This window comes from Zonotrichia albicollis, chromosome 13 (assembly GCF_047830755.1).
Source record: "Zonotrichia albicollis isolate bZonAlb1 chromosome 13, bZonAlb1.hap1, whole genome shotgun sequence".
NCBI classification, from domain to species: domain Eukaryota; kingdom Metazoa; phylum Chordata; class Aves; order Passeriformes; family Passerellidae; genus Zonotrichia; species Zonotrichia albicollis.
In genome coordinates, this window is record NC_133831.1 from 7,601,926 (window position 1) to 7,618,461 (window position 16,536).

Consider the following 16,536-nt stretch of genomic DNA (forward strand, 5'->3'; position numbering starts at 1 on the left):
TTAATGGCAGGCTCTTAACAGAAGCTTGGGTACAAAATGATAGGTCTGTGATAGTCTGCCCTGGGATGGGGTTGCTTACAGTCACAGTTGGAGGGCTGGATGTTCTGGGTTAGAGTCTGACAAGCAGCTCCTGTGGCTGTGCCTTCCTCTGTCCTGGAGAAGCAGAAATTTGGGCACATGCATTCGTGGTTTGGCCCACTCCTCATGTTTTCCACTGAAGTACTTTAGTATTTTTAGGCTGAAAGAGACGACTCTGCTATGCTGGAAGGATCAGGGCAGTCCTGTGCAGGCAGGACAGTCGAAGGTGAAATACAGAGAGTGAAGTACAAGACTGAAAACCAGCCAGGAGCCACCATCCCTGCTCACAACAAGGGTGGGGTTGAGGGTGGGAGGAAGGGTCTACAAGGGCCTGGCTGGTGGCCTGGAGAGCCTGCACACACATGAGCTGCTAGGCTCAGATGCCTGGATGAGAGAGCAGCAACCAGCCCCAGCATTTCCTGAAGCTCAGATGTCAGCTTTCCCTCCTCTGAGGACCCGAAGGATGCAGACCCACCTCTTCCAGGAAACCACCTGGCCCACACAGCCTGCTGCACTGCCAAGGCAATTGTGGCTGCAGGCTGTGCTGGCACTGAGGTCCAGCATGCAGAGCACAGCTCAGCCTGCAGCATTGTTGGTGGGATTCAAGGCAAATGGGGAATGTCACAAGGACCAGGAGCTTCCATGGGGGCCAGTGCAAAGCTAACAGGGCTAGAAGTTACACTTGACCCTGCCAAAAAGGACCAGGGGTTGATGGAGGATGCCAGGTTCAATACAAGCCAAACATCTGCCTTGTGAATCAAGTAAACCACATTTACTTTCCTTCAGGAAAAGCAGAGATCAATGGGAAGAGCAAAACCAGCACACACCAATGCAAGGAGGCTCCTGTGGCCCAGAATACCCTGAAACAGATCCCTTTAAAACATATTTTTGGCAAGGAGAGAGGACATGGGAAGTCATGGTCTCCCAGCACGCTGGTGGCTGTGCAGCCACAGCTCTGGGCAGGAGGACCTGGTCTCTTGCTGGCTGCTCCTCTGCACAGCCTAACAACGGCTGCAGGCATGCATCGCTTTGGAAAGAATTTCACATTTTCCACAAACTTTATGGAAACCAGGAAATCCAGTCAGGCACATCAAGAGAGGGGGGCTGGGGCCTCGGGTGGAGAAGAATGGAGAGGCACAAGGACGTGGTGCCTGCAAAGGAGAACCGAACCAGGATGGGCAGAGGTTCCAAAACAGACCAGACCACGACATCTGCTCCAACTCCAGTTTATTGAACATTACAAAATACTCTGCATATATTTTCACATTATAACAATATCCTTGCAAATAATATATTAAGTATTGAGTCATTTGTGGTGCCCATGGCTACAGAAAACACTGACCCAACTAGAGATTTAGTATGGCCCAATATCAGAAATCAAAACTAGAATAAGTCATACCAGAAATGCAAAACTATATAAAAACCTTTTAAAAACCTCATGCTCATCTAGTGGAACAGGTACAGAGCTGAAGGGCCTCTGCTGAGCCCTGCTGACAGGGCTGGGAGTCCCACCAGCTCACCTGCTCCACACTGGACTCACCCACCCAGAGCACCCAAGTGTCCCCTTGACACCTGCTGTCTCAGCACACACACAGAGCTGGAAAAGGCAGCCTTTTATCTGCTTTGGAGCATTAACAGCCCAGTCCAAGTCCCATTTTTCCCAAAGAGGAGTGACCCCCAACCCTCCTGGTCTACCAGTGCCCAGCCATTGTGCTCTTTTGTGTGCTGAGCAGTTCTTGGAGTGCAATTCTTGGCCCCTGGGTCACACCAGCAATAATTCATCGTGTAGGCCACCAGCTCCCATCACCCTCTGAGGAGGAAACAGGGGTGGCTGGGATGCAGCTGTTGGGGACAGACCATTGAAGACGCACACTGGTCACACCCATCACCCGTTCCTGATGTACATTCATACCTGCTGCTCGCTCCACTCCTTGCACCATGACCAGTCCTCCCAGCTGATGCACCCCAGGCAACTGGGAGACTCAGACGTGGGCAGAACCAACACCAAGGATGCTGTGCAGGGCAGCTGCCTCCCAGTGAAGCCAGAAAGCTGAGCACTGCAGCTGCTGGGAACACATCCAGGTGAGAGGTGCGAGGCTGGCACAGCAGGTTGGCTGCTGGAGGAGTCCCTGTGCGTACAGGTTTGCTGGCCCAGCTCCTGCTGGAGCCAAACCCCAGGAGCACTGCTCCCAGTCCTGAGAAAGCCATGGCTTTGCCTCTGTGGTGCCTCCAGAATCCAGGGAACACGGGGCTGTCGTGGCAAGGAGCCCATCCCTGAGCTCCATGCATGCTGTGAGGAACCAGCACTGTGGCCACCTTGCAGTCAATGGCTCGGTCACTGGGTGTGGGTGGGCTCTTGTGCACCAGCACTGCTCCCATCCCTTTTCCCACAGACCTCCTGCTCACAGCCAGGCTGGAGACCAGCTCACACTCTTACACCTGTGAGCAGCCACAGCCCATCTTCCAGCAGCCACTAACTCAGGGCAGCACAGCCATGACAGGATCAAGTCTGTTTGGGATCCCAGCCCTGGGAGAAATATCTCTAACCTCCCAGCTGCAGAGATGTGTAAGGACCAGAGAGGACGAATGAGGTTTGGGATCTGTGCCTTCCTAGGTGGACAGGGGCTGGTACCTGCTGTCGCAGCACAAAGACCAATCATTGACCAGGTTTGCATCAGCAGGTACATGGGCAAAGCACACCCTGGAGAACAGCTCCAGGAGGAGTACTGGGCTCTCCTGCCACTCCTGGAGTTTATGGAGACACACACAAGCTTTGCAGTGCAAGACAGAGCAGTCACCAGGTCATAGCCTGTCTGCAGCTCTCAGCCCCTTCCCAATGCACAGGGTGCCTCAGAGGTGGCCTGCTTTGTTGAACATCAGCCACCTGGGCTCTGCAGAGGGTGGCACCCTGCCCTGCTCCTCTGTGGCCATCAAAGGCTGCAGCTCCTGCTGCTCGGGACCGTCCGGGCTGCTGTCACTCTGTGACCGGCCGCTCTTGGAGAGGTGGCTGGGGAACTGGAAGCAGGAGCTCTGCTCTGGCATCGCCTGGCTTGCAGACTGGGGCTGCTCCTCCAGCACAGGGCAGGCAAACCTCCTGTGCTGAGGCCCGCTCTCGATGCCTGGGGGGGAGGCAATGCTCTCCAGGGAGGAGATGCTTTGGTTCCACGCCTTCTGCATATCCACTGGCACGATCTTGGTGGTCTCCGAGGAGACATAAACAGCCAGGTCAGCCTGGTCTCCTTTCCATGGCAGCTCCTTCTCTGCCAGGGTTGGCGATGGAGGGATGATGCAGGGGCTGGGGCAGACATCCAGGCTGCCTGGAGATGCAGATGGAGGGACAGTGAGAGGGAGCTTGCACAGCTCTCAGTCTCTCCTTGGACCCTGCAAACATTGCAGAACCAACCACTACCAAATGGCCAGAGAGCCCTAGAATATCCTGAGTTGGAAAGGACCCACAAGGATTATGGGTTATAATCCTATGTCCTATGCAGGACAACCCCAATAATCACACCATGTGCTGGCCTGGGGATGCAGGACACAGAGAGGCTCTCCCATGCCTCCAGAGGACAGTGATTCTCCCATTCATGCTCTGTGGACTTTGGTTTGGCCCAGGCCGTGGCAGCTTTGCTCCACAGGCAGAGGAAGGATAAGTTACCCGATGTCAGCTGCCCTCTCATGGAGCATTGGTGCCTACCAGGAGTTGTCTTTCCCTGCAGGACCTCATCAGTGGCTCGAGCAACGAACACAATCCCCTCGTCGTCCTCCTTCTCCGTCTCTGAGCTATCACTCTCCTCCTCCTCTGAGCTGACCATCACCAGGACAGGAGCTGCTGGCAGATGGAGGGGCTTGGTTTGGTGCCAGCACAACCCTGGTGCTGTCATCCCACCGAGCTGGCAGTGGGCAGGCACAGCAGGTGCTCCCATCCCACACCACCAGGTCCCCTTGCCAGGACCTGCCATCCTCACCTGCCACTGGCCTTACCTGCATCCTGCCAGGGGACACTTCTGTGAGTCTTCCCGTTGGCTGTCTCTTTGGTCAGAGAGATGTTCTTCTGTGAAAGAAGAGGAACTGGCTGGGACCTGCCCTGTCCAAAGCCCTAAACCCAAGACGTGGTCCTGCAATCCAGCCAACATTGGGCATGCAGATTCCCACCCTGGCTACATGGCAGATGGTTTCTAGTCCTTAGGCTTTGTATCTTCATGGCCCCACAAGGAACTGCTCAGCTGCAATGGCTTCAAAAGCCTCCAAAAAAAAGAAGATACCTAAGACTCAATTTGAGGAGCAGTTCCACACTTCCGAGCCTGGATCTGCACCAGCACTGAGGCTGCTTTATGCTGAGTGCTCTTCAAAACAAACCTGGGGCTCCTCCAGGGCTTTGCTCAGTGAAGAGCCACCCCACAGCACTGATGGCATGCTGGGGACACATGGACACACAACACCTGCACACTCACATGCAGCATTAACAAGACTGAGAAGAGATTTCCCCTCTGGCTCTGGAGCTGCTGATGCCCTGCAACACTTCACCCACACCCCAAAAGGACCTCTCTTACTGCATCCTTGGTGGCCAAATCCCAGAGCTAGGAAAAGAACAGGAGCTTGAGGAGGACTTGCCTTTTTCCTGCCTTTTTCCTTCAGCCTGGCCTTGCTCTTGGAGGAGCAGACATTGTGCTTTGTGGACTTGAAGGTCTCCAGCCGCCTCTTCATGTTCTGCCGGAAGATTTCTTTATCTTGGCGCTCTTGTTTATCTGGAGAGATGAAGTGACGGCTGTAGCTGGCCTTGTACTGGCCGAGGGAGAGGCAAAGAGACACAGGGTGAGCAGCTGGCCCCGTGGAGGAGCACGGTCCATCCCTGCTCCCCTCGGGACCAGCCCCGCCGTGCCCGGAGCGCTCACCCGCCGCCGGGGCTTGTAGAGGCTCCCCCGCAGCACGTGGTGCATGGCAGCGTCCTCCTTGTCGCGGCGGCTCCGCACCGTGTCGATCACCTGCAGGTCCAGGCACGCCCCGCTCCCGCTCTCCCTCCTGCGGGACACGGGCATGGACGGGCTGGGCTCCGGGCCAGCCCCCTGCCAGCCCTGGGGCAACCCATCCCAGGGGAGAGGGCAGCTGGGAGGTCACACGAGGCCCGTCCAGGAGCTCAGAGGGATGGCTGTACTCACAGGAGGTTGGTGACTGATGACTCTGACATGGACGTGCGGCTGGGCATGGAGGGCAGCGACAGCTTGGCAGCCGAGTGCACGTGGCCACCCTGGGACATGGGAGGACAAGGCAGGCATCAGGACTGTCGCTCTGATTTTTTAAGATTTTCTAAACCTTCTGATGTTTACATTTTTGTAGCAAACTTTCTCACACACTTTCTGTAAATAACTTATTATTTTGCATTCTTTTATGGAGGAGGAAGAATTTGATGGACTGTTGGCTTGTCCAGTGTCATTGGAGAGGTGGCACTGTCACCCTCTAATCCACCGTCTCTTTTGGAAAACTATAAATGTTGGAGCCAGAAAATAAACTTCCCTTTTCTTCACCTTGAGAGAAAGGGAAGAAACTTCCCTTTTCTTCACCATGAGTGGTGGTGTGTGTGCTCATGTTGTTTCATGTCCTATAGTGACACAGGACAGCAAGGACCCAGCTGGGATGGACAGGTCCCCACTGCCTGGCCAGAGGGTGCACATGAGGGGAGGAACATACACGAGGGGAACCTCTCCTGCCAGGGCCATCCTGCTGCCTGTACCTGATCTACAAAGCTGATGGCATCACGGATGTTCAGCTTGTAGTAAACATCCCAGATCTCATCCCGCAGCCTGTAGGCAGATTTCCGCATCAGGAGCTGGCTCAGGTATTTCTTGTCAAACTGCTCCCACCTGCCATGAGATGAAGACACAAGCAGTTCAGCTCCCATGGGGTACCAGGGATATCTACCCACACAAGGCTGAGTGTCCCAGGTACAGCAAAGGGAGGCTGGGCACAGGGACACGCTGCCAGGGAGAGCAGGAGGGGAGGGGACAAGGTGACCCTTGAGCCTGCCCAAGGGGAAGCCAGATACTGTTGGGTCTGTGAGGCAGTGGGAGTAGGACTGGGGCCACCCTGCTGGAGCACTTCCCCTGCAGGAAACAGGCTTTTTGCATCCTTTTCCTGTCGCTGTGCTGCAGATAAACACTGCCCAGGCAGGAACAGGGCTGTTCCCTCCTCAGTGCCCAGGGCAGTTCCATCCATGAGGGGGCAGAGGGCCATTGCCACCACCATGGACACCCCAAGTTCTGACCTTGGCAAGCAATGTCAGCTCCACAGCATCCCCAGCCTGACCTCTCTCTGGGATGCTTTTGTGATCCTGGTCTGCTGCACAACAGCATCCAAAGGTACCTATCCAGACTGATGGACAGACATACAGGCTTCCTGGTCCTGCTGCCCTGTCCACAGCAGAGGTGTCCTCTTGTGAGAGCCCCAAGATGTCCCTGTGGCTGGCATGCATCTCCCATTCACTAACAGTAGAGGGTCCTGTCTAAGACACTCACTTGTCCCGCCAGTAGTGGTAGCCATGGTGCCCCACGATGTCCTCCACTGCTGCCAAGATGTGGTCAAAGGCCTTGAGTGAGGGGAAGAGGGTGAGTGGTGGCAAGGCTGTGGGTGCCCTGGGGATGCCAAGGTCATACATGGTCCTTGCCCAGCCCCACACGTGAGGGGAGCTGGGGAGCCTCTGGCACTGTCACTTACGTGCTCATGCAGCTCCTCGTTGAGCGTGGGTTTGTGGTGGTCACTACGCTTCACCTTCAGCCACGTCACCAGGGGTTTGATGGTGAGGCCCTAGAATGGCAGGAGAAGGCAAGGGGAAAACTGGGAGGGTGAGAGGGTGCATGGCTGGGGCATGGGGAGCAGAAGCAGCACAAAGTGACTGGGGACAGTGGCTGTGCCAGCCATGCATGCCCCTGTCAACCTGACCCCTGTGCCATGGTGTGCACCCCCAATCATTCTTCCCCTAGACTAATTTTCATCCTCCCTGTGGCTTCCCTTCCCAGGGCACTGAATGACAGAGCTGGGGCCCATCAGCAGCTTTGTAAAGAGAGCAGCCTGGACAGGCATGCACTCTTGGAGCTTCTGGAGCCAGTCCCAGAACAAAACGCAGTGGGAAAAGAAGATGGGCCATGGCCCCACCATCACAACAGTCCCCATAGTGGTCCTGCCCACCTGCTGATGGATAGGGTGCCAGAAAGCACCGAGGACCAAAGGTCACTTGAGAAAAGATACTTTCCCAAAGCACATGTCCCCGAGCCAGTTCTGGGGCAAGAAAGCAGCACTGGAGGAGGGCACAGTGCCCATCCTCACCTGCACGATGACGGTGAAGAACACCACCACGATGGTCGTTGCCACAAAGTAGTCCTTGGCTTTCACCTTTTCCCTGTCCAGCAGGATGACCAGGGCGAAGGCCACGGCCCCACGGAGGCCACCATATGACATGACCACCTGGTCGATCCTGTCCAGGGGGATGAGGCGGAAGCGGTTGAGCACGTACGTTTGGAGAACAACACCTGGGGAAGAAGGAGGAGGAGAGCCTGGAATGCTGGGAGAACCCTGCCTGCTCCAGCAGCACAGCACAAAATCCCAGCCAGGATTCATGGCTGGCCTTGTGCCCCACCCTTTCCTGGGCAAGATCCCTTTTTGGCATGAAAAGGGCTGTGTGCTACCAGCCATATGCACAGCAGGACAGACTGACCCACGGCTCTGAAGAGCAGGATAAAGAACAGGGTGCCCAGCACCAGTGCTGTGTCCCACGTCCACTTGGAGGTGTCCACGGCCGAGATGCCCAGAAACATGAAGATGATGGTCTCTGAGCTGCTGGCCAGTGTCTTCATGGTGTACTTGACTGTGGTGCGGGATTTCTGGGAGATGTTGGCTTCCACGTACTTCTTGCAGCAGATCCCACAGAAGGTGACTCTGCAGAGGGGCAGGAGGAGATGGCATGGCCCTATGGCAGGAGGAGGAGTGGGTCTACTCACTGCCTCTTGCTGCTCAGCACGGCAGCCCCAATTCCCGGGCTCCCCCAGGCAGTACTCACGCCAGGATGGCGGAGAGCGAGACCATCTCGGCAGCCAGGTACGCCACGTAGGCCAGCAGGAAGACAAAGAGCGGCTCGATGATGCGCACGCGCTTGGTGAACCGCGTGATCAGGGCCAGCAGGAAGGCAAAGAGCAGCCCCACGGCTGTGCCCCCCAGGCTCACCAGGAAGAAGGAGGCTGGAGGGAGGAGAAGTCTCATGTGAACCAAAAGGAAATAGACCCAGCTCCTGTGCCCCTTCAGCTGTGCCATGATGGACTGGCCAAGCACCATGCTCCCACCCAGGTCCCCTCCAAAGCATCCTATGGAGCACAAAGCCTTGGATGGTCCCAAAGCACCCCCTGGAGCACCTTTGCTGTGGGGCAGGCTGATAGAATTGGGGCTGATGTTGGGGCTGTTCAGCCTGGAGAAGACCTCAGAAGCCCTTCCAGTAGCTGAAGAGTACTCCAAAACAGCTGGAGAGGGACTTTTGACATGGGCATGGAATAACAAGACCAGGGGGAATGCCTTCAAACTGACAGAGGGTAGGATTAGAATTGGGTATTAGGAAGAAATTCTTCCCTGTGACGGTGGTGAGGCCCTGGCACAGACTGGCTGTCCCATCCCTGGAAGTGTTCAAGGCCGGGCTGGGGAGCTCTGAGCAACCTGGTCTACTGGAAGGTGTCCCTGCTCATGGCAGGGGGGGCTGGAACAAGGTGGTCTTTAAGGTTCCTTCCAGCCCACACAGTTCTGCAGTTCTATGCTGATGGCCAGCATGTGACACACAGAGGTGACAGAGCTGTGATGCTGAGTGCCCACCCCACAGGACAACAGCTCCTGTGCTTGCTCCCCTCCACTTCCACAACAGAGGAGGAGGTGGAGGGGCTGGTGTGGCCATTACTCACCTACCCCCTTCACATAGTCTGTGGCGTGGATGTGCGCTGGGCCCAGCTCCACAAAAGAGTTGAAGACCTTGTACAGCACCTGCAGGCAAGGCAAATCCCTTGAGAACCACAGGGCATTGCCCTGCCTTGAGAGGGGCAGGAAGGGTCCTGTGGAAGAGGCATTTTCCACCCCAAACCTGTCAGGTAACAGCTCATTTCAGCAAAGCCTCTCAGGGCCAGGAGAGAGGAAAGGCCAAGAGAGCATGGCATGGGTCTGCCCCCAGCTCAGGGACGTCACCTGCATCCTCTGCCCATCCTGGGGAATTCCAGCACCTTGGGCATGTCGGGCTCAACCTTAGAGTCCCCCAGGCTGCAACTCACCACGGTGACAGCATCATTCAGGAGAGACTCGCCAAACACAATGATGAAGAGGGTCTCATTAACATGGACCTCCTCAAAGACAGCCAGGACTGCCACAGGGTCCACAGCTGAAATCAGGCTGCCAAAGAGCAGGAAATCCATCAGCCCAGCTTCAATACCTGGATCTGTTAGGACAGAAGGACCAAGGTCAGGCAAACCAGCCACCCCAGAGCCCCTCTCACCAGATGGAAACAAGCCTGTCCCTCATCTGATCCCAGTGACTTGACTGCAGCATCTCAACTGGGAGTGCAATGGGATGAGCCCAAAAGTGTTCCCAGACCTCCAGGATGCCCTGGGAAAGTGGGACTTGGTGCCTTTTTGCTGCAACATGAGAGGAGCATGAGGGATATCCCTGTTGGCACCCAGGTGCATCACTGCTCCTCCAGCAGGCACCACCAAAGGAGGCTCAGCAGCCCCACCTCGATCCAGGCATCAAGGGCTCCTCAGGGCTCAGCAGAGCTCAAAACACAGCCCAGGCCAGGCAGGGCCAGTGGCTCCAGCCAAGGACAGGGAACATGGCAGCGAGCCAGCAATGCTAGCCAAGGTCAGCAGACAAAAATAGCAAAGACATGAGTCAGCCCAGTGCCAAGCAGGGCCCGTCTGCCCTGCACGCTTGACCGTCCTGCCAGAGCACCATGCCCAGGGTGTCAGGACCCTGCTCGTGCTGCAATTCCTAGGAATCCACAGCAGGGAGAGGCAGTGGGCTATGAAATTGGGGTTGCTGTGCACTGCCACCCTATTTTTTGGGGACGTGGTCTGAGCTGGGCAGCCCTGCAGACCCACCCATGAGCCCGGCGCGGTGCAGCCCCCAGAGTGCGGTGCCAGTGGCGAAGGAGTTCCAGAGCGTGCCCACCACTGCGTAGGTGAGGATGGCACCAATGTTGTCAAAGAACAGCCGGCTGGGCATGAAGTACCCCGAGTCCAGGACAATGGGGGGCAGAAGGAAGAGGAAGAACATGTTGGGCTCCAGCTGGTACTCAGCTTTCTTTGCCACGGCCAACACGATGCCCCCCAGGCCCAGCCCCAGCAGGATGAGAAGGCAGCTCTCTGGGACAACAGATGTCACCTTCCTTGACAGGTGGAAAACTAGAAGAAAAAGAAGAATGAGAGCATCAGCCAAACAGGCACACAGACAGAGCATCCCAAATCCACAAGATTCACAGAAGGGTTGGGTGATGCATGATGGATGGGAGAAGAACAAGGGAGCACCTATGGAAAGGCTGCTTCATGGCCACATGTGCACAAAAACCTACCAGCTACCACCCAGGTCAGGATTTCAGGTCCCTGACTCTTTAGGATTTCCCTCTGCCTCTCAGCCAATAAGCCAATCAGCCAGGCATCTTACTTTTCTTGGCTTCTGGTGTCTGCACTTAAAGGTTTAAAGCAGGCAGGAGCACGTTCACAGTGTCACGAGCACTGCTGGCTGCTGTTCAAGTGAAGAAATCCTGGTACACCGGGACATGTCACCCCACTCAGAGACAAGGATGCTCAGCCCTGGTGACGGGATGACCTTGTTTGCATCCGTCTGAGCAAGCAGCCAGAGCAGCATGCAAACCACTGCAGCACAAGCCATGCTTGAGCACAACCTCCCCCAGCACCAGCTAACCTACCTGCATGCAAAAGCACAGGCACTTGGGAGCTGCAGATTTAGAGATGCTTGGAATAATCAGTTTATTCCATGCAAGGTTTGGGCCAAATCTTAAGCTGCCGTGGAACAGGATGTATTTTCTAAAGCAAACAGAGGATGCCCTGGTGTTCATCCAGCAGTAATGTGGCAGTGAGCCTGTGCTCAGGCACCAGCCAGCAAGGTGCCATGCCAGCCAGCACAGGGAATTCATTCCTCCAGGAACCCTTGGCCCCCACATCAGGGTGTCCTGTGTAATCCCAAATCAGTCCAGCTTCCAGGCAGGCAAACCCAGCCCTGGGGGTTTCTCCTCACTAGTACAAGGTGCCCCTCCAAAAGGGCCTTGCTTGGGGAAAAGCTCTTCAGGGTCACAGTTATTTTGTCCCCCCCGTCACCAGGTTCTGCCATCAGTTGTGACATCCAGCCCAGCTCTGTTGCATGACTTGACCATCAGATGAAGAAATCTCCGGGGCAGTGGGTTCCTCTGGGCACTTCGAGAGCCACCTCTGTCCTTGTGCACCCAGCAGGTACAAGGGGCATCAGGGTAGGCTCTGAGCCATCACTTGGCTGCAAGCCCAGCCCTGCTGCCAACCCCAAAACCCAGTCCCTAAAGCCCTTTAGCTGCACTAAAGCTGCCCATTGCTTGTGCCAAGCTGCCCCTCCAGAAGGAAAGTTGTGCTATGGTCATGCACCAACCCGGGTCACTCAGCTGCTTCTCTCCTTTGGAACCCCAATGGACAGACCATAAGGTCTGCCTAGCCCAGGGTGCTGTCTCCAGTGGCATACACCTGGAGAGGAGCCCAGGAACAGGCAGTACTTCATCAGCAGGTTTCCATGTGTCTATGCCCTTGTCATTCTCCTCTGAACCTGTCCTGGTCCTGATCTATCCTTCTGGGACAGGTCCCAGTGTCCCTGAGATGTGGACAGCCAGAGAACTGAGGTTGTGGCCTCCTCATGTTCTTCCTTTCTCCTTTCTCAGCACCTCTTAGGTGATTTACTTTCCTTCACCACAGCTGAGCTCTGAATTAGAGGAGATAATTGAATGACAAAGATCTGATTCACAGCCAGAGACATCTTTGAACCCACCACCCAACGTGCAGGCTAAGGACCACTTTTCCTTTAGTTGAGGACCTCAAGAGGTTGCTGCTTGGCACAGCAAACTCCATCCATGCCCCAGCACTGGCTCCTTGCCATAATACAGCAGGAGCACTGCTGCAGCCAGCAGGGGCAGAGCAGTGAGCGCAGGGGCAGCGTGATCTGCAGCTCCACCTCAGGCACCTCAACAGGAAAGAGCACCCAGGCCAAGGCTCTCCCGTGGCTCTGCCACTGAACACCCCAGAGCCTGGGGCACCCCCTCAGCCCCAGCCACCTCTGCTCACTGCTGTGGGCTGCAATACAGCCCTGGAGATGTGGTGACATGGACACTACAGCCCTCCAAGCAGACCCACAGCCTGAGGAAAAGCTGGCTGGGCTTCATCCAGGCCAAATTCCTGCTAAATGACCACACAAGTGACTGCAGAGCCCCGCTCACCCCGCACAAGCTGCCGGCACCATGGACGGATGGCGCTCGCTCAGCGCCTGCCGCAGGCTGTGAAGCCGCTTCCCACCCACGGGAACAAAGCTCTGAAGTTTTCAAGAAGGGAACGAGGCGTCCAGCCCCTTTCTGCATTCTCAGGAACATTGCCAGGGTCCCTCTCTCTGCTTCGGCAACCCAGCTGCATTCCTCGTGCTGTGGAGCTGTCCTGGCAGGCTGGGGCACCCAGGAGAGCGTGCAGGGATGCTGTGGGGACAGGAGTCCTGGCTGTCACCCATCCTGGGAGTGTTCAAGGCCAGGTTGGATGGGGCTTCCAGCAACTTGATCTAATGGAAGGTGTCACTGCCCATGGAAGAGTAGTTGGAAAAAGATAATCTCTAAAGTCCCTTCCAACTCAAGCTATTCTATGATTGATTTCACCAAGCCAGAAACTTGGTCAAATAAAGGAGAAGCATCAATGGGAAAGATCATGCTTGTCCAAAAATCTGCTGGCTGATGGGGAGAGCTGCCAGCCTCCCCAGGAAATGGCAGCACATGAGCTCCCATGTGTCACAGAGAGCAGCCAGTGGGGACAGACTGAACAAGCTCTAATTTTATACACACTAGTCAAGGATTTCAGCACTAAAGGTTCCCACAGCAACAGTAACTTAGCCACATGTGAATTAACTTCAGAGACATAATCCATACTCAGGCATACATAATGAAGCATTTGCCATTGACACAACTCAGGGCCAAAACCTCCTCTGCTCTTCCAGAGCTTGGGAAATGGCAGAACACTTAAACCAAGACATGAGCAGCTGGGGGCACAGGTGATGGTGTGAGGAGAGATGGTTGCAATGGTGCTGAATAGAAAAACATCTCTCTGCTGGCAAACTCCTGCCTGTGGGGCAGCTATGTGTAAGGAGAATGTCTGGGACAATGCTCATCACCTCTGTGCTCCCCATCCTGTGCTCTGACTGTGGATGGAAAAGGCAGCAAAGCCCGGATGATGCCTCGCTGTGCAGGAAGGCAACACCCAAGCCAGTTTTTCCCTGCCCCGGGTGTTTGCTGGCTTGGGTCACCCCAGCATCGTGACTGCCTCTGAGAACAGAGCCCACAGTGTCATTTCCCCATCACCCAGGCGTGGGGCCGCTTCCTCCCCTCCAGTCACAGGGCTGTGAGCTGGCAGCCCAGCACCGCAACCGCAGCGGATCCTCTGCACCAGCCTGCGCCCAGCGTGCACAGCTGGCACTGCCCTCTCTGCTCCCCAAAATCCTTCACCCCTGCTTCATCTCCTCTGGACTCCTGTGCACCCTGGGGAGGGCAGGTGCCATCTCTGGGGACACCCATGGCAGGGTGCTGCCTCCAGGTGCTGCCCCAGGTCTGGGTGTCGCTATCAGCTCCAGGCTCTGAAGACCCATTGGACCCACTGGATACATAAACCTGGCAGCTCAAAAACATCAGGGCTGTGTCTGACAGACAGAGAAGGAGAGCGGCCATGTGCCTCAGGCCTGGAAGAAAGTGGGGATTTGGGAATGATCTCAACTCAGGCCCCCCTGCACAAAATCAGGGTAGTTGAGGGGAGCACGTCAATGGAAACCTGCACAGGGAGCAGCTCTGGGGAGAGGTTGGAGAGAAGAAAATAACAGCCAGGGAAAGGAATTTTCTCTCTGATCTTCTGCAGGTAGGAGGGACGCACTCGGCAGCTGGAGGTGGCACAGCTACAGCACAGTGCTGTATTTTTAAACTCATGATACCTTTCAATTCATTCCTCGCGAGGCTTTAGGTCTCTCTTGCAAGAAGGCAAGGAAGGAGAGGAACGGAAGATCCACAGTGATGCTGGGACAGGAAGAGGCCAGCTGGTGGTCACAGCTGTAGCTGTCTCCTGTGTCTCGAGTGCTGCTGCACATCCCTGGCTCATCAGAGATTCCCCTGCCAAACTCTGAACCCACATTTCTTGATCCAACTTGAAATTAAGAGAGTATCTGTGCCCCCACCACCGGAGCTGTGCCCACAATGGGGTCTCTAAGGAGAGAACCTGGCTCAAGGTCACGATCTCATCCCCAGGGCCCAGCACAGCAGGCAGGGGCACTGTGGGGGACCAGCCCTCTGGGTACCCCTGCCTGGCACCCACGCGCGGGTGTCCCTTCCCCAGCACCCCGGATGCTGGTGCGCAGCCCAGCCCTGCACAGCTCACACAGATCCTCATTGTGCCTTCCCACACAGCCTTTCACAGCAGAGCCTCCCCCAGCTCCGTGGTTCTGTGCTGGGGAGCCCAAGAGTCCGAGGCCAGCCCAATCCGGAGTGACCCACTGGAGGAGACTGCAGGCACCTGCCCTCCCCAGGCCCATGGGGCACATCCTGCCCGCACCGGCCCCACCGAGCCTTTCCCGGGGCTGTGCGGGAACAATGGCTTCCAGACCTGCCAGCGGCAGGTGCTGTGCCAGCGCTTGGGAACACGGGACATCCTTTGGGGCTTCTCTTCTCATGAACCCTCCATCCTCTGTGCCCACCCATCTATCCATCCATCCCTCGCAGGAAAAAACAGCCCGGGCCCCCACCCTTTCCTTCGGGTGGTGCCTTAACCCCGCCGCCGCGCATCATCCCACGGCAGGGCACGGAGGATGTGGCGTGGTCCGCGACCTCCGCAATCCAGCCGGGAGCGGTGACCAGCCGGGTTTGTCCCCATGACCCGTGTCCCGGCGTGCGGTGACACCGCTCGTCCCGGGTGCCCCCGCGCCCGCCGGGGATGCCGCATCCCCCCTGCCCGCTCGGGGGTGGGCACGTCTGCTCCCGGGGCACCGGAGCGGGTGGGGACGCGGGGACACTCACCGATCTTGGCCAGGCTAGCTACCAGGATCCAGGCGGCCACCAGGCAGGGCGCCTGCACCTCCCGCCACTGCCAGCGCAGCAGCTCGGCTCCCGCCGGGGCGGCGGGGCCGGGGGAGGCCGCCGGGGGCTGCATGGCCCCGCCGCTCCCGCCGCTCCGCTCCGCCGCGGCCCCGGTCCCGGCCCCAGCCCGCGTCACGCGCACGTGGGGATGCGCCGGGACGGCCCCCGGGCCCCACGCCACGGGCCCCGCCCCGAGCGGCACCGGCCCGCCCCGCACCTCGGCACCCCGGTACGGCCCCGGGCCTTAGCGCCCGCCCCGGAGCCCAGCACACCACTACTCACCCCTTACATCCGCCTCCAACCCAGCTCATCTGCTCACTCCTGGAGCCCCCTGCCCCATGCGAGTCCCCTCTCAGTCCTCTCTGCAACTGTCCCGGTGCCACCTGCATCGCCCTGGTCCCCCGTGCTCTAGTCCCCCCGTGCCTCTGCTTTGTCTGAGTCTCCCCAGCCTGGCTTAGTCCTCACGCACCCACCAAATTCCCCTCCCTCCTCCCAGCCGGCCCCTTCCCAGCTGAAACCATCCACCCCTGCCCCAGATGCTGCCTGAGCACCAGCCCGGGAACACCCATGGGGGGCCCCCAAAATTCTGTCTCCCCTTTCCCTCCTCAGCCCCTCTCAGATACACCTAAAATCTCCTGCTTGCTGATTAGGCCATCCACCACGCCTGGGAGAGGCCCCATCTCCCATCCCCCATCCCTGAGGCTCCCAATCCAGGAGATTCACACTCCATGTCCTGGGTGGGCAGTGAGCTGTGCCCAAGCAGCCCAGAGAGGTGGGATGCTGGGCAGGGGGCAAGAAGGGACACTGGCAGAGTGCTCCATGTAGAGCCAGCTCTGAGCTGTGCCCCTGCAGGACAGGACAGGACACCTTAGCCAGAGTGAGACCTCTGGCTGGTAGTGCCTGTGGCATGGGCACTCTCAGGTGCTGAGTGCCAGCCTGAGCCCTCTGGCCAGGTAGGAATGGGCCACAGGACACTCCCCTGAGAGCCTCGGTGGCATCACCTTCTCTCATCTCTCTGCCTGGGTACAAATGTGCTGCAAATGTTTGCCAGCAGGAGCCGATGGCTGGGGAACGCAGGCTGGAGGCAGGAGCAAGGGGAA

At 57.3% G+C, this 16,536-nt stretch overlaps 1 protein-coding gene across 4 annotated transcripts; it reads right to left on the bottom strand.

Moving 5' to 3' along the window:
* Positions 1-1,290: 1,290 nt before the first annotated feature.
* SLC9A5 (solute carrier family 9 member A5) lies at positions 1,291-15,677 on the bottom strand. 4 transcript variants are annotated; one of them, XM_074550916.1, is made up of 16 exons: positions 15,377-15,677; positions 10,191-10,493; positions 9,369-9,532; positions 9,009-9,087; positions 8,126-8,303; positions 7,784-8,004; positions 7,396-7,598; positions 6,787-6,876; positions 6,588-6,658; positions 5,807-5,936; positions 5,235-5,323; positions 4,971-5,097; positions 4,690-4,860; positions 4,060-4,129; positions 3,773-3,907; positions 1,291-3,395 (listed from the first exon to the last, which is right to left on the bottom strand). In XM_074550916.1, exons 1-16 carry the CDS (start codon positions 15,507-15,509, stop codon positions 2,929-2,931), a joined length of 2,631 nt encoding a protein of 876 aa, XP_074407017.1. In that variant the 5' UTR covers positions 15,510-15,677; the 3' UTR covers positions 1,291-2,928. The 4 variants fall into 4 exon arrangements, with proteins under 4 accessions (XP_074407017.1, XP_074407014.1, XP_074407015.1 ...); XM_074550913.1 differs by having other exon boundaries at positions 3,773-3,904; positions 15,377-15,651; XM_074550914.1 differs by lacking the exon at positions 15,377-15,677 and adding an exon at positions 14,302-15,307.
* Between the last annotated feature and the right edge of the window lie 859 nt (positions 15,678-16,536).